The sequence below is a fragment of the Leiobunum rupestre genome, chromosome 6 (assembly GCF_980474605.1).
Source record: "Leiobunum rupestre chromosome 6, qqLeiRupe1.1.hap1, whole genome shotgun sequence".
NCBI lineage: Eukaryota > Metazoa > Arthropoda > Arachnida > Opiliones > Sclerosomatidae > Leiobunum > Leiobunum rupestre.
In genome coordinates this window covers 6,158,084-6,182,643 of record NC_143389.1, presented here as the reverse complement: position 1 = coordinate 6,182,643, position 24,560 = coordinate 6,158,084, and the positions used below count along the sequence as shown (strand labels likewise).

The 24,560-nt window shown below is 34.6% G+C and overlaps 2 protein-coding genes across 2 annotated transcripts; both read right to left on the bottom strand.

Moving 5' to 3' along the window:
* Positions 1 to 1,987: 1,987 nt before the first annotated feature.
* LOC149939182 (uncharacterized) lies at positions 1,988 to 2,782 on the bottom strand. Its single transcript, XM_090179026.1, has one exon. It carries the CDS (start codon positions 2,780 to 2,782, stop codon positions 1,988 to 1,990), a length of 795 nt encoding a protein of 264 aa, XP_090035152.1.
* Positions 2,783 to 10,094: 7,312 nt separating this feature from the next.
* LOC149939181 (pancreatic alpha-amylase-like) lies at positions 10,095 to 19,747 on the bottom strand. Its single transcript, XM_090179025.1, has 6 exons — positions 19,577 to 19,747; positions 18,850 to 19,019; positions 17,601 to 17,790; positions 15,302 to 15,620; positions 14,428 to 14,806; positions 10,095 to 10,422 (listed from the first exon to the last, which is right to left on the bottom strand). Exons 1-6 carry the CDS (start codon positions 19,742 to 19,744, stop codon positions 10,095 to 10,097), a joined length of 1,554 nt encoding a protein of 517 aa, XP_090035151.1. The 5' UTR covers positions 19,745 to 19,747.
* Between the last annotated feature and the right edge of the window lie 4,813 nt (positions 19,748 to 24,560).

Genomic DNA, 24,560 nt, shown 5'->3' with positions numbered 1-24,560 from the left:
CGTGTTCTCCTACGACTGGTAATTTTAGACGAAGGGCGAGTTCCTCCTTTATGAAACTTTCCTGACTACCCCATCCAAAAGGCATTTTGCGATAAGGGAATTTTTTGTTGTTTTGGGTGTTTCGCTACAACGAAGACTCTTTGGAGTAATATATTTGTATGCTTCATCGGCGCAATAGCTATGGTAACATTCCCGCCAGTGGCTTGGTCTTGGATTTGAATTTGATTGGGGACTTGGGTAACTAATTGGGTCTGGACTTGATTTGATGGTTTTTTATGCGCGGGGTTCTGATCGCATATTGAAAAGTTATGTTTCTTGTTACATTTTAGGCACCCCTTAAATTTAGATTTGCACCCTCCCACGTCATGATTATAACGAAAACAGAGTAGGCATCTCCCGCCATCTATGATAATGGTACGCTTCTGCTCAAGGGTGTAGTTAGGACAATTTAGGGTTTTGTGACTATTATTTTTACAGAAAAGGCAAAATATTTTATCGGAATTTTGAGATTAAGTCTGCTTAATTCCCAAGGCTAGTTGCGAAGCGGACGGTCTATAACTTCTATTATTATTATTTTGATTTCTAGGTCTATCTTGATAACCTGGATTTTCTAATTTATTTTGGCCTCCTATCAACAACTCCGCCATTTCCCTGCTTTCAACCGGTCCCCTTAGGAATTCGATTAACTCATCTGGGTCCCAAACAACACCATTAGAGGTTGGCTTTCTCTGTGCGCAATAATCTTTTCTTATGTCCCTCGGCAAGCATTCTAATATTTTGGGACAAAATCCCCTCGCATTTACCTTAGTATCTACGCCTAGTCCCTTTAAGGTTCTAATACTGCTTTCGCATGTATCTAGCAGGTCGCGTAGAGCTTTAATATTGCTAGAATAAGCTACCGGCTGAATTTCTTGCAATTTACGATAGTGCATGTGCACTGATAAATGATTTTTTCATACCGATTTTTCAAAATAGCTACTACTTGATCGTAAGAAGCGTCAACTTCGTCAAACCCGGAGACAGCCTTAAGAGCATCTCCTTTTAAATATCCTACAAAAAAATTAATTTCTCTACCTTGGAGAAGTTCGGTTTTTCAATAACCGCGTTAAATCGTCCCCAAAAATTGTTCCATTTGGAGTAATCACCGGAGAAGGTTGGTATGATGATTTCCGGAAGTTTGGGATGAGTTTTGGACGCGTTTGGTGGTACCGTAGTTTGCTGACTGTACGGTCCGGCGACGATTTGCGTCGATCCACTGTAGTTGGAGTTTCCATTCACTTGGTGAAAATTTCGAATAGCTCTCTCCGCTTTCAGTTTCAATTCGGAAATTTCCTCCCGAAAGGTAATGGCTTCATCCGATTCTTTCTCCATCTCGTTCACATCCGTGATGAACTTTTGAACCTTTGTAACGGCGGTTACTAGATCGTCTTCTTTCTGATTGAGAAGAGCAAGGGCATCCTCTACCGCATCCACTTGTAGGACGGTGCCGCTTAGAAGGCTCTCGAGTGTGGTCTTTCTTTTGGTGGCTGCCTTCTGGGCGCTCTTTTGGTTAGCACGGGCGAGTTTCAATTCTGTAGCCATGTTTATCAAGTCTTTTGCTGCTTCCGCGGTCTTTAGAGATGTTTGGGTGGTTCGTATGGTCTTGTTGTGGTCGTTGGTTTGGGTTTTCTAAATAGCTTCAGAATTTTGGTCTTGTTGAATTCCTTCAGAGGTCGTTGGATAGTTCTGGTTTTCTTCAGATGGTTGTTTGCTCATACTGATCTCACATTCCCGGGTTTCGGCACCATGTTGCGGTCTGGGAGAGCTAATTGTCTTTGAGAAAATATATATATATCCACCGGACTGAAACAGTGGGTATATATATAGGTAGGTGTTGCGGTCTTGAATTGAAGGAAACGGTCTTGAAGTTAGGTGATGGTAATTGGTGATTGGTAACGTGTCAGTAGGTTAAATAATGAGTTGGAATTAGAAAATATAAAAACTGCATTTATTTACACGAAAAAATCAAAGTTTCGCCCTTGGAGAGTTTGGCGTGGTGAGCGGAACGTAGCTCCATGACATATTTATGTCGCCAACGTTTCCAAATATCCTTCAAAAATTTTTCACGGTATTTTAACCGTTTGGTTACTTCTTGGCGCGACAATGGTATTCTTTGATTTTTAAAGGTTATGGGTGGAAGAGAACAAATTCTCCGTCCAACAAGAAATTCAGCCGGCGTGAGGGGCATAGGTTCATTGAAATCATTGTAATTATAAGTAATTGGTCTGCTGTTAATAATGGCTTCGGTTTCAATTAATGTGGTCTCTAATTCGGTGTAATTTAATAGGGCTTTTCCTATACATTTTTTAAGAGTTGTCTTGGTGGACCGTACCAATCTTTCCCACCACCCACCGTACCACGCGGCTCTTTCAATTATGAACTTCCAAGATATTCCCTGGGACCCAAAATACTCCTTCAACTGGATTTCGTTAAGGTTTTCCCAGATTAAACGGAGATCCGTATTAGCCCTTTTAAAGGTTTTAGCGTTGTCGGTGTAGACTATCGCTGGCACACCCCTTCTTGATATTATTCTTCTAAAGGCTAATAGGAAATCGTCCGTGGTAAGGGAGGGGACAAGTTCTAAATGAATTGCGCGGGTTACTGCGCAGGTGGCCAAACATATGTTGGTCTTTTGTTCTTTATTATTAATTTTCGCAATTAAAGGTCCCGCGAAATCGATACCAATAATAGAGAATGGGGGAGATTCGTCTACTCTGTCGGCAGATAACGGCGCCATTGGCATATCGCCTAGTTTTGCTCTTAATTTTTTGCAGATTACGCAAAGTTTTACTACACTTCTCGCTAGTTGCCTTACAGCTGGCACCCAGTACCTTTCTCTTAATTGGGTGACAGTGTCACTTATCCCACCATGTTTTACTTGAGCATGACTTCTAATAACTAGCAATTTCGCCAATCTATGGCTGTTTGGAATGATTATAGGATGTTTCTCAACGTATGAAAGGTTAGATTGCGCCAAGCGCCCGCCCACGCGTAATAATCCCGCTTCGTCTAAAAGTGGGTTTAAGGTTGCTATTTTGGATTTAAGGTGAATTTTTTCATTACGTTTTAACTGTCGGATTTCAGGTCCGAATATTTCGGCCTGTATGGATTTGGTCCAAAGTATTTCTGCCTGATTTAATTCTTCTGTGGTAATAGGCCCGGTTATTTTCTCCTTTCCCTTAGAGTTATTTTGAAATCTGAATAAATAGGCGGTAATTCTTAATACTTTGTTTAGGTGATAGTGCTTCGACAGGTCTATTAAATTTTGCACGCTTGTTTGGAAGGAGACCTTCTCTGGTTAGCGGGCTTAAGAGATCTGTTTAAGTTTAGCGCAACGGGCACCGTCAAAGGGTTGGGTTCCCCCCTTTTACGGCCCCGGTATCCCCTCTCAACCAATTTGCAGCGCGCGGCATCCCAAAGGGTATCTCACTAAGAACCCCAAGGAAGGCCAGCGTCGCCGTCGCGGACAATGGCGAAGGTGACTCTTTTCTCGCAGATTGGCTAAATTCGAGGAAAAGTAACGCTCCCATTGCCCTACACTTTATGACCAATTCATCAAGCCGAGATAAGATTTTTAAGGTTGACAGGTAATTGCTTGAGAACGAAAGTGAAGGAAGAATACAATTTTATGGTTTAAAAGGTAGAAATATAAAACGCGACAATAGATATTTCTTGCGCGAAACGGTTAAAGAGGGTTAAAAAAATACATTTTGGAAAGTTTGGGTTTGTAAGCCTAAATTTATACATTTAGATTAAATTTGATGTTATTAAAGGAATTTTAAATGAAAGCGCGTAATTTACACTTCCAAATTCTTTACAGCCACAGTTCTACGTTCATCTTTATTTCAACTTTAACTCATGATTCATTTTGATATCATGAACAATGATATCAAACAAGCTGACCGCACTGTTCACACTGTCAAGTCTACCTTAACAAAAATTAGTGGCGGTGTCACTGATGAAATCGCCATTATTGAACGCGGCCTAGAGACATTTAAAAACGACCTTTTACACCTTCGAATTCAATGCATTCTCATTAATCATCGACGAACACCAACTTCCAATGGTCGATCGCCTGCTGAACTCATGTTGGGTCGACGAATACTAACGAAACTGGACCTTTGCAACCCTAGACTACTACCACCCCAAATTCAAGAACAGCAACACCCGTTAGAGATTCAATTTCACACTGGAGACGATGTATACGCGAGAAATTTTGGAAACGTTCCACTGTGGTTTGTTGGACAGAAGGGAAGGAAATATGATGTACCTGGTTCAAACACCAAATGGCTCCATAAGAAGACACTGTAATCAACTACGTAAACGAAACGTACCTTCCAATACTCCTACGCCACCTTTAATATCTCAGCAAAGATATTATCATCAACAACATCGTATAAAGAAGCGATCTTATGGGTTTGTCCCAGTCAGTGATCAACAACCACATATGGCGCCGCATAGACAGCGTTCACCTGCTACCGCTCATCGTCTTCCGTTGCTCAACTCATCGACTATATCATCTCAAACTGCTTCCTTTGACTGCACATGTGCCAAATTTATAGCCCGGTGTACCCGGTAAGATTTAAACCACACCACCGGAGGTCTGTCATCATTATGCCCTACGCCAGGGTCCACAGACCCGGACAGGCGGCAAAACCAGCATAGGTAGCAGAACCCCACTACTGATGGTCGTGCCCTTGACGCAAGCCACTCAACCCAGCAGAAAGTGCAGTAATGGGTCGACCAGCCCCCACTTCGCACACAGCAGTGGGAATAAGAGTGGATGCTCTGGCAACGCCAGCCGGCACCCTACCTAGAAAGGTAGAGAGCCAAGCCTTTTGGAAGGAGCGCCTAAAGGGGAACGGCGAGCACACAGCAGCCCACATAACCCGGCACCGGATATCCCAGTGGAACTCCAAAAGGCCTGGAGATGGGTCCGCCGTGCCCTGATACGGAGGCCCGCAGCCCCACAGCAGGCAACTCAATCCGCCGAGACGGCCAGTTTGCCCGGCCCCTCTCAGTTAGCCTGGGCCGAAGCCCAGTTACCAGCATACACCGGACTGTAGTCGGAGGTCGAGATAGGACCATTTGGACGGAGCTAACATCTCCCAGTGCGCCACCGCCCGTGCTGGGTTACAAGAGCCGGACTCCGACTCCCCGGTAAAGCCACCAGTTATTGCACACGCCGACCCCTCGTGGGCCTGCTTCCTTTCGCTATAGTGTTCAGCGCAGTTTTCAAAATACAGATGTAGCTAAAACACGCCGACTCAAAGCCGTTCATCGATATTATACTCCGCGGCCGCAGAGTATATTTAGAGCTCATCTTTTCCCCCCATTCACACATCTGCTGCGCGTATATTGGCAATTTACCAGTTTGGTCGTGGAAGACGTCAACTCAGCTTGAGAGACTTTTAGCCCTTTTTTGGGTCGCGCTGTAACCTCAACCACTCGTCGTATTTTAATTCTGTAAACGGATTTCAAATCAGCGTGTTTCACTTCATAGGCCCGTTTTTTCACGATTTATAATTTAATCAATAACGCCGTGAAAATATAAGTTTTTGAAGCATCCATTTTCCCTCTTAGTTTCAGATTGGCGCATATGCGCAACGGGTGGAAGTCGGAAAAAAGTTGCCAACTTGCCGACATGGCGGTTTTAATGCCGCGTGCCCACGTGAAATGTTAATTTTCATATTCTAACATGTTTAAACAATGATTTAAAACGAACAAATCTTCGATGATAAAAGGTAAATAATATAGTTGGCTTGCATTTCAACCTAAGTTTTGTCACTTTACGGTATTTGGTAATTCTAAATCGATATAAATAACAGTTAGGTTAAAATTTTGGGCCTTGGGTTTTATCACTGCCATAATTTAGGAACCCGACTTTTCGGAATTTCGCCTGGAATTCGGTAACAGCTTCATGGCGTATAGTCAATGTAAAAGCACCGTGATATCGAATATAGTGTACGTATTATCTTTGGTGGAACTAAACTATCAGTATTTTTTTAATGTTTAATCTTTTGACAGCTGTTAATTTTGACAACTAATAATTTTCGAGCTTTAAAATTTGAAATGCCAATAAACAAACGAAAAAGACAAAACGACGGGCTGAGTATTTGCGCAGCAAAGGTAATAATTTTTATGTGGTTGAACTAATATAACAATATTTTTTGAGTTTAATTATTTTTCTATGCAGGCCTTAGTTCGGCACTTTTATTAGAGACACTACAAACATGTAATTTTTAATTTTAGAAATCACTAATTTTTAAATAAATTATAAAATTTGGATGTTATTCTTGTTAAGCACCACGTCTCATAAATGGGCATATATTATAACAAAAACAGTTCTTCGAACTGAAAAAAACAGTTTAGAGATCGTTAAATGTGCAGCCTTAAAGGGACATATAATATTTTTATAGTTGATTAATATGTCAAATTCATTTAAAGTATTAAAAAATATTCCTGTGAACAACAGACTGCCGTCATTCCCCCTTTCAAATCACAGTCCACTGCTCCTCCAATTTTTAACACAAAATCTTTACTCCAATTTTGCCCACAAAGGTATCCATATTTATATTTATTTTCTTCCCTACACATTTAACATAAAAATTTTAAAATTTATTATTATTTTTATTTATTTTTTTTGTTTCAGATTATTGCAATAAATAAATAATACATAATAATAATAATAAATTTTAAAAAATTTATGTTAAATGTGTAGGGAAGAATATAAATATGGATACCTTTGTGGGCAAAATTGGATCAAAGATTTTATGTTAAAAATTGGAGGAACGGTGGACTGTGATTTGAAAGGTGGAATGATGTCATTCTGTGGTTCATAGGAATATTTTTTAATACTTTAAATGAATTTGACATATTAATCAACAATAAAAATAATATATGTCCCTTTAAGGCTGCACATTTAACGAGCTCTAAACTGTTTTTTTTTTCAGTTCGAAGAACTGTTTTTGTTAAAATCAATACACGACCAACCTTGTCTACGCAGATCCACACGCGATCGTCGACCACCCGACAAATACGAACCTTAATTTTCCTATTTTATTTCATTTCAATTTTGTGTAAATATATAAGAGGAAGGTAGTGTTATATATGTATGCAAACCTAGTAATAAGTTTGGTTGTCAAAAGGTGGCGCCATGTATAAAATTATAATAGGGAAATATCTGGAGGAAACCCGGGAGACCGGCGAACACGTGAAAATAGATATATATTACAAATGTAGACCATAATAAACTATATTAAATATAAACAATGATTATTATTTAACAACAAAACATAACAATTGATACTTAAGTTCAAGCTCCTCGTCAACGTAACTTTCTGAAACTATGTTAAAAGTATCAAAGCATTCAATTTTAAGCTACAACAAAGTAATGCAAAACGCAGCTATTTATACTAAACTTAGAAAGTTTAGGGTCGAAATGGTTTCAATGAACTTAGTAAGACTAGCTCGATACGCTGACTCAGCCAATACGGATTAATATTTTAGCGATGCTTAGATGCTCTATGTTTCCCAGATTTGGTCAAAAATATAAATTCAAAAATTTTAAATGAATTTTTTTTAATGTTGTTACAATTAGACGTTGTACGTGGAATTAAGGCCTTAGTCAACTCTGTGACTTGTGAGTCCTGATATTTATATAACTTAGGTTAAATAGAACAAAAAAAGAAAAAATTACATTTTTGAAATAAAGTATATAATTATAATTCATTATTAAAAATTATAACTTTTAGTTTCTTTTTAAACACTGGTTCTTTCATAGTGATGTTAATATTGTGTACAGCAATGTTTAATAGCTTAGAACCACTTTAAATTAGCGACATAAATTTTTTCGTCGTTTTACATTGGGGTAGTTTAAAAATATATGTAGATCTTGTATTGACTCTTTTTTCATTTTCAACAACAATTAGTTTAGCACCGTGATAGTCATTATAAAGGAATAGGGTAGTCAAATAATTATACAATTGTTTTATAGTCAAAATTATATAATTAATATAAAATTAACATCTAACAGCTAAAAATGTACTTTCTAATTAAAAATCTATTCCAAATTTCAAAATTGGACCTCGTAATTTGTTTTTACAAAATATCTCGAATAATTCATATATTCTATTAAAAGTAACATCAGATCAAAAAATTGTTTCATTTTGACATTCAAAATAACCATATTTATAATTTGAAAATTTGACACCCTGGATCTAAATGTTAATAAAAATATTAGAAAATGAGAGGTTTTCCTTATATACCTAATTCTAGTAAATGAACATTAGATTTTCGTATATTCTTCGAATAATATTTTCTTTCTTCTTGACATTAATTAGTACATTTTCCTCTTTTGTTATATCTTGCTCTAAAATTTAAAATTTGTGGAGTTAGGTTTAAAAGTTACACTCGAGGTTTGTTACTTATTACTAACAAGGAGATATCCCGAAGTGAAATCCACCGATTTTGTGCAAACTCGGGGGATTTGTAGACCTTAATGCAACATGAAAAATCCTTAAGTTAATTTATTCAATGGACAACTGTTTTGTCATGGCAAAGAAAAATGTTTTTGACAACAAAAATGGCAAATTTTCCCTTAGAAAATAACATGGGATTCTGACCGATTCAAAATTTTGAAAATGCCAAAAATAAAAAAATAGATAAATGTTGTCGAAAATATCAAAATTGTTAAACTTTTGATCAATTTGAACAAAATGGGTGAAAATTAACCAAAATGGCTAAAATTGTTAAATTGTGAGATAAAATTTAAAATAGTACAAAGATGGAAAAATATTTCGAAATTGTTTCAAAGAAATTATTTTTTCAAAATTGAAAAAAATAATTTAAAAAAAAACTATCAAAAGCAGCAAATTTTATCGAAGACGATTATAATTGATAGAAATTGATTGAAATGAATTATTTGTGAAAAATCGGAATAATATATAGATAAATTGGTGTATTTGAAAAAAAACATTTTGGTCAATTTGGCCAATAATGAACAAATTTCGAATTTATATATCAAAATGGGCAAAATTTTAAATAAAAAAATTGCAAAATTTTAGAAAAAATCCCAAAATAGTTTGAAATAAAATATTTTTTTCAAAATGTGAATATTTTCTAATTTATTTTTTCCAATTTTTGGCAAGTTTGATCAAATTGATAAAATAAAAAAATTATTTTAAAAAACACTATTTATCTATATATTAATCCAATTTTACACAACTAAAAATTTCAATTAATTTCTTTGAATTTTTATCAAAACTTCTGCTTTTGATCAAATTGGTACAAATTTATTCAATTTTATCCATTTAAAATTAAGCCCAATTTGATCGATTAGTTCGAATTTTGATCATTGTTGACCAAATTGACCGAAATATTTTTTTAAATAACCAAATTATCTAAATATTATTGCTATATTTCACAAATAATCTATTTCAATCAATTCCTAACAACTTTAATCGTTTTTGTGAAATGTTTTAAAATACAATTTTATCTATTTTTTAAAATGTTTTACAAGTCAGATACCCATGTTATTTTCAAATGGAAAATTTCCATCTTTCGTTGTCAATAACAGTTTTCGTTGCCATAGCAAAACGGTTGCCCAATGAATAAATATCCTTTAGGATTTTTCAAGGTGCATCAAAGTCTACCAATCCTATATGTTTATACAAAAGCGGTGGGTTACACTTCGGGATGACTCCTTGTAAGAGAAAGGTAAATAACATTATTTAAAATATTGTTTGCATTTATCTCTTCACTTCCAGACTGAGAGCCCACTATTTAGGGCAGAATTGGACTAAAAAGGCAAAACTCTAGCTATTATAAAATTTATCTGATTATCTTAAAGAATGTTTTTGTTCCAAATCTGCCTATTTTAAGTTTAAGTTCGTAAAATTTCCTGAAATCACGAAGCAAATATATTTTCGTACGTTAGTCTAAAAAAGGTTTCTGACTACACTTTTAAGCCACCTGTCTCAAAATTGGTTATGTAAAGAATGTTTTGCAATTTTTTTTAATATTGGGTGAAAATCATGCAAACAATAAAAAATTCATTAACTTACGTCTAAGTGAAACGCTATCATTGGATCTTCGGAACCTTTTTTAATTAATATTCGCGTGAAACCAGAAGAATCAACGTTAATTTGTCTCCCCGAGCACCGTGTTCCTTCTTTGCTGCCGGAAATGACATCGCAATAATAGCCTTTGGCCAGTCCTGTTGGTAATCGCACGTTCATATCAACAGCATCATTGTTTATGGCAATAAAGCCTTTGTCCCCTCTTCCAAAAGCAATCTGATTTCCGCCATTATCCCACCAATTTTGCAAAGGACTATTCCCAACCACGTTACGGAATTTTGCCATGTTGAACATTTCTCGCCATCTATAAAGGAATAATTTACAATTATTTGCGTGATGTCCTTAATTTCGAGCCCAAGTCAAATTCTAAATCTAAAACAATTGAAAAGGAACTGAAGTGTTTCTCAAACACCACACCCATCACAATAAACGTGTTCTTCTAACAATTACAATTCCATCAGTCGGTAAAATAACCGATTTGCGGAAGTTGACAAATAAACAAGTTGGCAAGCCAAAATATACCTCTCCTCGGAAGAGTTTTTAATTTTCAATGAAGAGTAGCTGTATCCGTGGTTCTGCGGTAGAACGCTCACCTGTCGTGCAAGAAGGCTCGGGTTCGAATCCCGGCCGTTTAAAAAATTATACTACACCCAATGACAAAAAGAGGTCGCTTTTGGAAAAACCTTTTCCCTGATTCTAAGAAACTGCGTACGCAGTGATTAGCTTTGCCCCGAAAATGCGAACGCGTTCGCAGGCCTGACAGACAGACCCACAGACAGACACGGTGGTTGTATAACTCCTCCTAGGGTACAAAGTCCCCTCGGAGAGGTAAAAAAAATGTTTTCAAGTTGGACTCATCACTAACATTTATTTATTGCTCATGGCTATCACAACATTTATGTCTCAAGCATTCCAGCACAAGAATTATATATAAGAAAATATGACAAACACTATCGATTATAGAAAGACGGGACGCATTTAAACTTTAATTAAATTTTGTATACAAAATGTGTCTAATAACATTTTTTGTTGTATTGCTCTGTACAAAAGAAATTTTAATAATTCTTACCTATAACTCTTAAAATTAGTAGCTCTAATATTATGTATGCGAGTGATAATCTAAATTCCACTTCATAAATAGGGGAGTTTTTAATCCCGTTTGGATTAAAAAACCTACAGTTATTAAACTTTCCACATCTAATAACAGAAAATTATAGTATTTCCTACTATAAACCACCTCTTTCTCAATTAAGAATATTAGCCTAGGCACTAGCTATGTTTCCACCGAAAATTGGATGTCCGAGCAGACTCTGTTTTGCGATGTCAATAGAACCATACGGCACAGAGTTTCAAAGAGCCCAATTTTTGGCCAAAATTAAAAAAATGGTCTGTTACAAATAATATATACATTTTTAGTAAATAATGGTGAGAGACGCACCACCAAAGGTTTATAGCTGCGACCCCAAGCGGTGAAGTTACTTTCCCTGAAGCAGCACAGGGTTTTCGTTGGTGTAATTCCATAGATCGTAGCGAAATTAGGACGTGGAAAAAAATTCTAAGTCATACGTTATTTCAAACAATAGTAACAATTAGTTTAAGTGTTGGAAAAAGCCATTTTGGAGCATGTTAACACGCGATTTATTATTTCATTATTAGTTCATTTAATAATTTTTTTGAGTTTCCCTTCGCAATCTTTGGAGACAGTATGTTTTTAAAATTTGGAGAATATTATGAAAAAGCTAGGCTAAAACGCCATATTTGGCTATAAATTGTAAAAGCTGGCAATGAAAGGAATTATTAATAAATTTGGTTTAACTAATTTACAGATGGAAATTAAAAGTAAATAAAGTTATCTGAAAGAAAAAGGTTTCAATATTTTTAAACGTATATTATCTTTTTAATGAGAGATTTTTCTTAAAATAATCCTAAATATTATAAATTTATCTTTTTCGAGAAATATTGCTTTTTGTTCGAAACGATTTAAAGAAAGTGTCGGATCGACGTTAAGTAACTCTTTTTTCAATGGATGCCACTAGCGTCAAAATCAAAAAGCGGTTCTTTTAGGTACCCCTCGTGTTGATTGGATCGTTTGTAAATTGGTCAATTACCGAAATAAATTAATTGTAAACATTAGTTTTTACACGGGATACATAAATTATGTTAAAGTCCTCGAAATAAAGTAAAAGTCTAATTATAATACCCTACAATGGCTCTCTGACGACGTTATCATTTATTTTGAAATTTAGCTTCGTTTGCCATTAATAGATGGCGCCACGCTCTCCAATAAAAACTCATTTTTTAAAACAAAATAGGATAGATTCATGGCCATCTCGAATAACTGTGGCCTTTTCATAATACAGGGGTAATGTTAGAGTCGGCAGTTGCTATTATATAAGGTTTTAAATGGGTATCAGTATCGGGGTTTGCTGATTTAATTCAACTTGATTTAAATCGCGATTAAATGATTTTTTTCAAAAAAATCATTGATTTAAATAAATTTTTAAATAGTATTTTTGAAAAAGAAAAACCTCGGCAATTGCTATAATTTGGTACCAAAATAGGTCTAAAAAAATAAAAACTTCTATATATGATTATTAGCCTAAATTTAATAAATGCATTATACATATATATAGATTAAGTCTTTAAAAATTAAAACATTTGTTTTAGGTACAATTATAATAATAATAAAACTAATTGTAACGTTTACTAATAAACGTTGAAAAATATAGTTATTTACACGCGTCTCTCGGAATAAATCACGTGTTACCATGCTAGAAAATGGCTTTTTCCAACCCTTAAACTATTTGTAACTATTGTTTGAAATAACTTATGCGTGGGAATTGTTTTCTATATTCTAAATTCGCTTAAATCTATCGAATGGCACAAGAAAAAACCCTGTGCTTCTTCAGGGAAAGTAACTTCACCGCTAGGGGTCACAGCTAAATACTTTTGGTGCTGCGTCAATCTCCATTATTTCCTAATTATAAAAATTAACAAATTAATTGTAACAGACAATGTTTTTAATTTTTGCCAAAATTTGGGCTTTTGAAACTGTGTAAGGGTATGATAAAAAGTCAGTTCATGATAAAAAGTCAGTTCACGTAACTCAGCTCTGGTAGGATTTCGGGCCTTATTGAAAAAAGGCCACTTTTTTGCTAATGAGTGTAACTCGAAAACGACCAAGAGGAATCAAACAAATGAGATGTTGTTCTTTTGCTAAAAGCACCATTCTTCAAAATTGGATAAAATAACTTCATACAAAAATCGCCTTTTTCATTGTTTTGCTTTATACTAGGGTTCATATAAATCTTAACAAAATAACCTTCTGAAAATAAATAGTTTACAATTAACACAATTTTAACACATTAATACTTCAGTTAAATATATAATATAATGTGGAACACCACCCTAAGATATTACGTGGTCAGTGTTGTTGTCAAAATGTTTTTGTTAAAAACATATATTTTAAATAGTTTACATTGCAAAATGTTGGAAGGAATTGCAATCGAGACACATGACCTTTTAGTATAAAACCGTCAAATTACTTTAAAGACAACGATATTTTGCCCTCTATTTCATTATAACCATAATTTATGATTTTTTGCAGAAACTAAAAATTGCATTTTTGTCACTATTATGAGCTTCCGTTTCAATAACGGGCTTTATTAGCTCTATAACTGTTCTTTTATCTACAACAGTGGGCGTAAGATAGGTTAAGGATGATAATAAAAGTTTAAAGACATTATTTTACTTTCCAATGAACATTTTTTGTTTCGCACTATTTTCAAATTTTTTTTTTAAGTTGTAAGCATCAAGCATATTTTAAAGTACCGATAACCCATATCTTTAAAAACAGTTTAACTGTCTGATTAAATAATAATTGTCTATAAAATCCTTATTAATGGCCATAGAGCTCTATAACTAAAAAAATAACCAGTATTAAGTTATTATTATTAACAATTCTAAAAGTTAATATTTAATTATTACCGAAATAAAATATTGTTGATTTGAGATATTCCGGACATAAACATTTCACTTGAAATAAGAACGACGAATTATTTGTTCAATTTCGATTAAAGGTTTTCAGTACACACGCATAACCAAAATAACGGATGTTTTCCAAGATCGCGGAAAATTTATACTGGAAAACAATCATATCCATTGCTTTTGACAATCCAACAGATAAACTCGAAGACATGTCGATATTAAGGATAAACTATAACATGTATATCTTCTGTCTCGTTACAAACATTTTTAGGATACACTTCTTACTGGAAAATAATCTTTGTTCGTTCACGATACTACTTACCTATGTTCGCAGATCCAGCCGTTTCCGCAAGTTAAGTCAGGATTTCTCAAGACAGATTTAATAGTATAGTTCGTGTCATGAGGAGGTCCAACCCAATCGTTTTGGTCTAAACCATTGACCACCATTCTCGGCCAATCGTAACTACTCATTATTCTCGTCAATCCGTAAGGATTGGCCAATGTGAAAGCAGTTGCCATTTTGTAAAGGCGTAGCTCGAAAAAGGTCAGAATGGTGTCGAATCCTCCGGCTCCGTGCCCTCTTTGATTATCGTGATTGTCGACGAAAACTACCGCATCTCCGGACGCAACCATTCCCCATCTTTCTCCGAAATTCTTCAGATCTTTTAAAGTGTGGCTGTTTTTCTGTCTAAAAATCGTACCTGAAAACAACATCAAAATAAATTTCATTAAGATAAGGGATCATTGTCAACATTATAAATTTAAGCAGTCAACGTTATTAAAGTAGAGACAGTGTTGCCATGTCCGGTTTATATAAAAAAGACAACACCACTACAGTAAAGTTTTGTTGTTCTAGTGGTGGACTTCCAAGCCCCTCCTTGAAATACGATTTGTTGATTAGGTTTCAATACCCCACCTGGCGGTTTTTGCATTCATGTTTGATAATAAGCTATAATTAAACCATGAAGATACTATAGAGCGGATGACAATGGTGTCATGCAAATTAAAAAAAACCACGGCAAAAAGAGCAGTCGGGTATTTGCCAAGGAACTTCTTTGAAGAAAAACGATATTTTACCTGAAATGAAATAATACTATCTAAAATTATTGAAAATTTAGAAATATATTCGCTAAGGTCAAACATCTAAGACTTTCAGTCAGAAATTTGTTTGAGAACTGTGTTTCAAATATACTTGCCTAAATTATTTCCGTAACGAAATTCCGTAACCCGTCCCAAATTTGTATATTGCGATGTGGAAACGGCTTCGCCTCCCAAATCTATCACTTCAAGGAATACAAATGGTCGAGTGTTTGCTTCAAAGAAACTAGAACTTAGATTGTCAATTTTGCCTATGATGTACTGCAAATCTCTGGGCCACATATGCTTGGCGGCGTCAAAACGAAAGCCGGCCACACCAAATTCCACCAGCATATTCAAGTAAGCCACGATTTTATTTCTAACATAACTCCGAGATTGATCCAAATCGTTCAATCCAGACAGTTGGCAGTTTCGAACCTAAGGAGTTAAACTTGGTTATTTTATTAAAGCCATTAAACGTATCCTACGCATGCTACAAAAATAAGACAAAGAATTAAATTGACCATATACGCTCTCCCAGGTATTGCATTTTGTCCAGAAGTTTCATACACGGCTATGGTCCTTCATTTGAAAGGCTACTAAAAACTAATATATGCTTTTATGATTACGGGAATTGTCAATTTTATTCACATTTAGATGTTATTAATTTTATAAAAATAATTTAAATATAAGAATTTTATCATTAATTTAATCATACGTTAGAAACGTATTTGTCACTGCTTACAGATTAAGCATGACCAGAGTATTAATAAAGAATTAAAAGAAGTACCTTTAATTATATATAAAATATTTTATGTTACTGTCTAAAATCTTAACATATCAAATATTTAGTATAACCATATTTAACGGGAATTAAAACAAAACTAATTCAATTTACCTTAATACCAAGTCCAATTTTTTTAATTAATCAATGATTTGAGATATTACTGATTTTATTAAAAATGTCTTTAGAGATCTATGGAAAATCTTGTAAAATTTAAATTTTTCAGAAAAATTTAAAATAGTCCCCTAGTGGGGTGGCAGAGTGGTTAGCACTTTCGCCTCGCAGCAAGAGGAGCCGGGTTCGATCCCAGCTTGTGGCACTGGGTGAAAACTCGGAATAATTCCTTCTGCGTTGAGTTTGCAAGTTCTCTCCCCACTGGTTTAAGGGGTTTTCCCCCGAGATCTTCGGTTTCCCCTTCCATAAAAACTTGTTGAGGTTAACGGTAATAGTTAGTGTAGGGAGCTGTTGGCTCGATCGCGTGGCATGCAGGGCTTGCCACCACCCTCCTACGCATTGTAACCCGGCCACCTGAATTAAAGGCTTCAAAAGTCGCTTGACGACTTAGGCCTAAGGTGGTGCCTTGGGTATTAGCCTAGCTGATTATTATTAAAAAACAGGATTCGAAGCAGATTTCAAAAGGATCTGACACATGCTCAATAAGACGAAAAAGCATAACTTAGAGTCATTTCTGTGATCTGTGACGATAGCTGAGGCTTCCCTTTGTTGGGAGAATCTTATTAAACACGCCTATTACAGCACTTAGTTTATCAAATTAGGAAAGACAAGTTCTTATAAGGAAATGAATCAAAACTAATTTAACGCTGAGGTACAAAGTTTTTAAAAAATATTAATTATTTAATAAATATATATTGTTATTGAACTGTTTTTCCAGTAATTCAATATTTTTTTAGAGTATATGTAGTTTGTTTGAAGTATTTAATTTATATTTGTAAAGAATTGAAATGCACTACTCATGCCCTTCCATAGAAGGTGAGCAATAAAAATTTATAATTATTTTAGATTTTAAAAAGTATAATTGTTTTTATTTAACTGTTCTTACTTCTAAAAGATAATGTTTTTTATGTATAGAGGACACCTATCAAGGATTGTTTGGGGCTTTTTATAGTAATAATCAGCTTTTAGTCGCTTTTGGAAAGTTGCTATTAAACTGGTTCAGTAGTCCAAAGAGCGGTATTTTAGTCCCTCATTTATTTGGCGGCAAATGCCCTTTGAACTTACCGTCAAGCCTTCAAACATGATCTTGTTATAGTGTTTTTAATTGTTATATATTTTTTCAAGTCTAAATCATTCCTTAAAATCAGGTTAGAAATTAAATCTCGAGTATATAGACTTAGAAGCCCATTTATATAGAGACATTGTTATAATATTAGTTGTAGTTGTTGATATAGTAAATGATTTATTTTTATTTTTTTTAAAAAGCATGTCATTGAAGATTTCTGGGCTTCATCTAAAGAGGGCTCTGAGTTGATAACAATGATGGAAAACAAACCTAAAGATTCAAATAATTTATTTTTTTAATATATAACTAAGGAGGATATTTTCTTGGTCCAAAAAAACAAAATAGACAAAGCTTATTTTCAAACAACAATTATTTTTGAAAGAAAATGACGCACCTGATCTGCATCCTGGTAATTGTCGATGCTTCCGCTGCTAGTTCCGCATTCTTCTTTAGTATGAAAATCATGTGGTCCGTATGGAACGCCTGTGTAATTTAGTTCTGTTGGATTGAAATAGCTTCCTCCCGTTCCGCGGCCTTCCCCAATATCCGCTGTCATGTGGTTGACCACAATATCGGCATATATTCTATTTCAAAACCAGTACGTTATGTAGACATAAAAAAACATTTTTACAAAAAATATAATTTTATCTTTGTCTCTTCTGATATCGCTCCAAATGATGCTAGGAATGTTTGCAATGATAAAACCTTAATATTATAGAGCCAGAATTCTAGAATATTCTAATATTGTATTAAGCATAGCTTTAGGCAAGGAACTAAATGTGTTTCAAGAAAAAGGATTTGAAATCCCTTTTTGAAATCAAAATAGCCCACACTGGATCTGTAACAAACAAGTTCGAGATAAAAGGAACCAGTAAAAGTTCTGAATTGGAACCATTAACTAGAATACTAGACAACTTGCAAATTAAGCTTTCATTGAATGTGGATTACTTCCCTGGGGCTTTCGCAGTAATTTATATAGGTCTCTTGCAAAGTTTACCATATCGAAGTTTGTTTAAATTAACTTAAAATTAAAATTAGGTTCAGTAAAATGAATTAACTTAATTATTCAGGTTACCAAAATCAACTAATGATACGCCCAAAAAGGGTGAGAGTACTTGGTCGATTTTTTGAAATTGGTAACTTTTACTACGACTGAACGTAATCGGTATCTTGATAAAAACGGTGTTCGAAAAAGTTGCATCAAGCAGTATAGGTGCTCAAAGTTATTGAACCAAAAACTCTAGATGTAACTTATTAAGGGCATAGATATGATGGCTGTCTTTGTTTGAAAATATTACTGGTTTTAAGGTATGTTTTTAACCAATGAAAAGATCACATTTTATCTGAAAGCAATCTGAGAGCCCAATAAATAGCTTTATTAAAATTAATATTTAACAATACTGTGAGATAATAATTTGGTTTCTACTAACAATAACCTTTGTTCAAAATATATAATAAAAGCACCTCTCAGATGACTTATGATTGTTCTTACGATCTCGTGTATCCTGTAAATATTTGTGCTTATTTCACTACATTTTCAAGTTCGGTACTTATCGGTTTTTCCTTTACATGAAAGGCTTTTTAATTAAATGTGTAAACGTTAAGGAATTTCAAACATTTTTTAGAAAAATCTTAGCACAAACCTTACACCAGCTTTATTACACCTTCGAACCATATCTTTGAATTCGCTTAGATTTCCACTTCTTGTCACAAGTTTGTAGCTTACTGGTTGGTATCTTTCATACCAAGGTCTTTTGATTACGGGCTTGGAGGAAGGGGAAAAGATGATTCCATTTTCATTGGGAGGTGAAACCTGTTATAAAACCAATTCAATTATAGAATTCGATAATTTTCTATACAAAAATTAAAAAAATTATCAAATTTTATTTTAGTTCTATAGCCTTTATTGTAACCAACCACAATATCCAAGAGAACCAGAAGAGAAACTCATTTTAATATGTTTCAATATATATATATTTTCAGAACTATTTAAGATAAGCAATTATTTATTATAAATTTATTTCTTAATATTATTAAATGTACTTTCTTAGAAAACTTTTGAGCTCTATGGAGTCTGATATTGCCTAAAATATCCAAAGAATGATTTTGTTCTAAAGAAAATACCTAACTAAAAGTTGATATGTGTTAAGGTATAATGTAGTTATTCTAAATAGAAACTAATAGACTTATTCAACTTTATTCCGTGAGCAGGGTAATCTTTATCATTTTTATAAATACTTATATGTGTGTGTGTGTTCTTCTAAGTAACTAGTTATATTAAAGAATTTTGAAAATAATTTCTTTAAAATTAACTCTTTTCAATTGAAAACTTTTACTAAAAGAACATTTAATATAAATTAAATTTTAAACCTGAACTCCGCCATAACCGTAAGGACCAAGAAATATTTCGCATTCAATGGCCACCTCAGACCACTTCCACTCAAAGAGATGTACAAAGGTTGATTTTCCTAGAACAAAGTTTGGATCCTTCGAACACGATGTTAATGTTGCCACGTTCAACATTATTAACAAAAACATAATTGCATATAGATCATCTGTATCGGGAGAGACATCCGTAAATCTTAAACTTTATTCATTAAAATACTTATTTTTATATTTAGATAACAAATTAATAACAACAACAAAACACTTATTCCAGAGGAAATTTAATAGCTTAACAATTTCTTGAACATGATATTTAAGATGTATAACACACAAATTCGGTCATAATAAGTTTTGATAAAGCTAACAAATATTTTAGAGAAAAACAGTTTTTAATCTTAGATTTAATTTGATTTTTAATACAAGTTAAAGTGTCCTATATGAGCTGGCAATACAGTGTTGGTAAAATAAAGTTACCAATACTGCATGGTTCCTCGCACGTTTTTACAATTTATTTTTATAGATCTAAGTCCACACGTAATAAAAATACCAAATTAAGAAAATGAGCCAAACATTATAAACAGTATTGCTGCTTCGCCCAATATTTTGGTTTTTAAAATCTGAATTACGTCGTTTTGCTACCTACTTAGCATGCGTTAGTAGTTAAGAAATATCACTTAAATGATATCTGAAGCCTATTTAGAGTCTCTTAACTTGGAAAAGTTTTGTACTCGGCAGCACCAAAACGATAAAATTTATCGGCTCATTTTCTTCGGTGACGATTGTTAAAGGAATACTATAATTTTAAGCAATCGAATATCATTTTTTTGAATTTTTTTTAATTTCTTTACCAAATCTAATCGTGTATAAAATTCAAAAGATTTGAAAAAATTATTATTTTAGAGTTTTACTTACGTAACGGTTAAGCAAACTTTCCAAATCGGTGTAAATGACAAATTGATTTCATAGACGCTTTAACGTGTACAGCTCTTGCCGACTCATTGTACGGTTCCAAGGAATGTTTTTCAGCGCAGCCGAGCAAAACATGTTTTATTTACATGTACCGTTTGACAACGACTACGGTCTGCGTAAATTAAATAGTATTTTCTGCAAAGGAGGTTTTGAAATTATTTGAATTTCTTGCGTAGTAAAAAGATTATTTGATCACATAAGAAAACTTATGATTTGGTGTTCGAAAATTAGGTACAATTTTTAAGTAATTGTTTTTAGTACATACCACTGTATTTAAAAAACTTTCCAAATAAAAAGTATTTTTTAGTGATTAAGTATCTGTTAAAACATTAGTTGAAAATAAATAAAATATAAAACTTTTCTTTATATGTTAGGTTTTGCACGGCAGTCTGCTTCACCTCCAAGACACTTAAGCTGGCTACTCTCTGTACACCCTTTATTATTTCCGTATAATTCCGTTTTTGTGGATATTATTTTAATAAATATAATTTATCTTGTAAAAAAATTAGGTACTATATTAATTTGAAAACATTTGCATTAATTTTCAAATTATATTGATTTGATTGATAGGTACTTAAGTTCCGAAGGTGCTTTAGTAAAGTTTCTATTTTTAGCCTATGTACCACCATTTGTTTACAGAAAATCGTTACGTTAGCCAAAACTTCATATTTTGGTACTTGTTTATTATTTTATTTGAATAACTGGTACCTTTTATTTATGGTGAATATTTTATTTTTTTTCTTTTCTTGGCGCTATATTTTCTTCCGAATATGAATTTCAAAAACAGAGCCTATCGTCGCTCATCTCCTCTTTCAATAATAATAATAATATTAATTTTAATAATGATAATAAAAGCTACTTTTTGCCTTAGAAGTAATTTCTCGACTAATGCGGTTGTTTGTGACTTTCCAGTCAGATTAAAAGTAGAGTTACTAAAAAATGATTTATGAAAGAAGTCCAACTGCACATTTAAGGAAAGCGATAAGTTTGGATCAACCAAGGCAACAATATTAATATTATTATAAATTGTTTTGGTAAAATTCCATGCATAGTTTCAATTTTTAACTTCTAATTTAATATTTAGTAGAGGGAAAGTGAGGTCGACCCATCAGTCCCGGGATCGGGATCGTCGGGATCCGGAATTTAAGCGGTGAAATGAGGGTAAAATCGTCGAAAAGTCCATGCATTTATTATATTTTTTTTAATAGAGCTAATACCCAAGGCACCACCTTCGACCACATAAGCAATGTTGCTTGTGCGTGATCAAGTAACAGGTGGCCGGATTACAATGCGTAGGAGTTTGGTGGCAAGCCCTTCATGCCACGCGAGCCAACAGCTCCCTACACTAACTATTACCGTTATCCTCGGCAAGTTTTTATGGGAAGGGGAAACCGAAGATCTCGGTGGAAAACCCCTTTAACCAGTGGGGAGAGAACTTACAAACTCTACGCAGAAGGAGTGGTTCCGGATTTTCACCCAGTGCCACAAGCTGGGATTGAACCCGGCTCCTCTTGCTGCGAGGCTAAAGTGCTAACCACTCAGCCACCCCACCTACTATTTGTTTTTTCGTATATCAACATACCAATAATGTATTTATTTATTCTCAGGGAGAATGAATATGTCGAGATTATTTTTGGCGTTCCTCCAATTCCACCCGTTGGGCCCCCCGGTATGCTCCTCCGCTTTAATAAAATCAAATAATACTGCAATCTCATTGGTTCTTAAAAATTACGTTTTTCGACGCGATTAACGCTGCTGCGAGGACGCAAAAAATAAGACCGCCCCCTTTCCCCCCCCCCCTTACCATGACGGGGTAAGGGCCTCAACGTGTCCGTCGATAGTCTCGACATATTCATTATCCCTGAGTATAAATAAATACATTCTTGAACATACTATGTTCAGGCCAACTTGTTCATATATCTCCGCTTATCGCGAGTGACACTTGAACGTATATCTTATCACGTTTTATCGTACGGAATAAGTTGAAATGATGTAAAAAGTGATAACCTAGGAGATAGCGCGCGGATTACCCGGGAGGCGCGGTTAATTTAAATTTAAAACATGGAGTGTTTTGACGTCATTGAATTTTCGCTGTTAAAATGACGTAGAATGGAAATATTTTTAAACTTCATTTTAATATCATTAGCGTGTAAGTGGTACTTAAATATGCTTGGCATTTGTACCTATCTCACGAGTATTTCAAACGAATATTTTAAGTATGAGAAACGTATCATTCTCAAATGATACTTGAATATACTATAAAAGGGGTTGTATAGCGTTGCGGGAGGTCATTCCACGGTTAACTGCGGTAGCTATTTTCAAGATGCCTAAAGCTCAGTATACATGTCCTACGTGCGCGAAAAGGTTTTCTATCAAATCAAATTTAAATCGGCATGTTAGAGAAGTACACGGTGATAGACATAAGTTTGTCTGTGAAGTATGTGGTAAGCCTGTTGCTAGATTAGAGCATTTTAAGAGCCATCAACGAACTCATGACTTGAATGCACCCGGCCCTTCCGAACCCATGGCCTGTCTCTCACACCATCACCAATGCAACGTTCGCCATCACCAACCCGTCCACCGTCACCTAGTTTGCTTCAAAACATTCAACTGGAATCTACCCGTACACAGCCATCTACATCAGCTTTACCCAACAACCTAACACCATCACCTGTTCCCGCCTCACCAATACTTGATGAAACACCACCAGCATCCCCAAGTATGGTCCAGGCCTTGAATGATACGCTAGCGTCTATTCGTTATAATGTCGAAGACTATGATATTGATGCAGGGATGTTTATTGGACGTTACCGAGCCGCTTTCCGTAAATTTTTAGTAGAAAGACTGGCTAGTAAACGTGGAATTAAGTGGTTCCTACTCGTAAGATCTGTTTATATGAGACCTTTAGGAGGTGTGGAACAAAGAGCGGAATTACGACCCTACTTCCGGAGCACTATGCAAACAACATTAACGCTCGACGTCATTGAAAACCAACATGAATGACTGCATTGAAACAATACAGTCAGCTGCGGAAAACTTTGAAGTGACAGGTATATATACTAAATATAAAAGTTATATTTTGAACTAAAACGTTATATATTTGATAGGATCAGGTTGGGTAATTGATCGTATTCTGTATGTAGAATTAAACGTAGCATCTTACCAACCGTTGCGGGGGTCATCGTATATGGAACTACCTGAAAAACTATCTCAACGTCGTGCGATTCTTAATATTAGAAACGAAAATGATGAGAAATGTTTTCTCTGGTCCATTCTAGCTAAACTTCACCCAGTCCCTTGGACTCAAAACCCTCAACGTGTTACCAAATATAGACCTTATGAAAATGAACTTGATACCAGTGGCATATCTTTTCCTTTCAAATTAAACGCTACGGAACTTAAAAAAATTGAATTAATGACAAAACACAGAAGTACAAGTTATTATTGCAGGTAATTTAGTTTCCTATATAGAAGTTTGCAATCTACTAATTATTTTCTGAATTAGAATGTGTCTTCACCGATTCAGTGGAAACAAAGCGGAACAGCGACGTGATCCACATATCGAAGAATGCGCCACCCACGGCGTCCAAAAAACAGTTTTCCTTACCAAGAAGAAGACGCTTTATTTTGATAAATATGAGTGAACGGAAAAAGAAAAATTATATAATTTAACTCTTAATGAAATGAAATTATTAGGTGCAGTATGTATTTTACGCCGATTTTGAAGCAATCCTACCGAGAGTTCAAGGATGTGATCTAGATCCTGATATAAATACCAGCAAAGTAAACATGCATATCAGCTGCGCGTATTCGTGGCTGCTTGTTGGACCTAACGGTAAGTTATTCGGCAAAATTTCCTTTTAGATATATTACAATAGGATACTTATAGGTGTACCTGTTCGAACCGATTGCTATCGAGGACAAGATGCAACCCGAAGATTTCTAGGGTCTATTCTGGAATTAGAGACTGAGTTGATAAATCTCACTGAGACAAATGTAC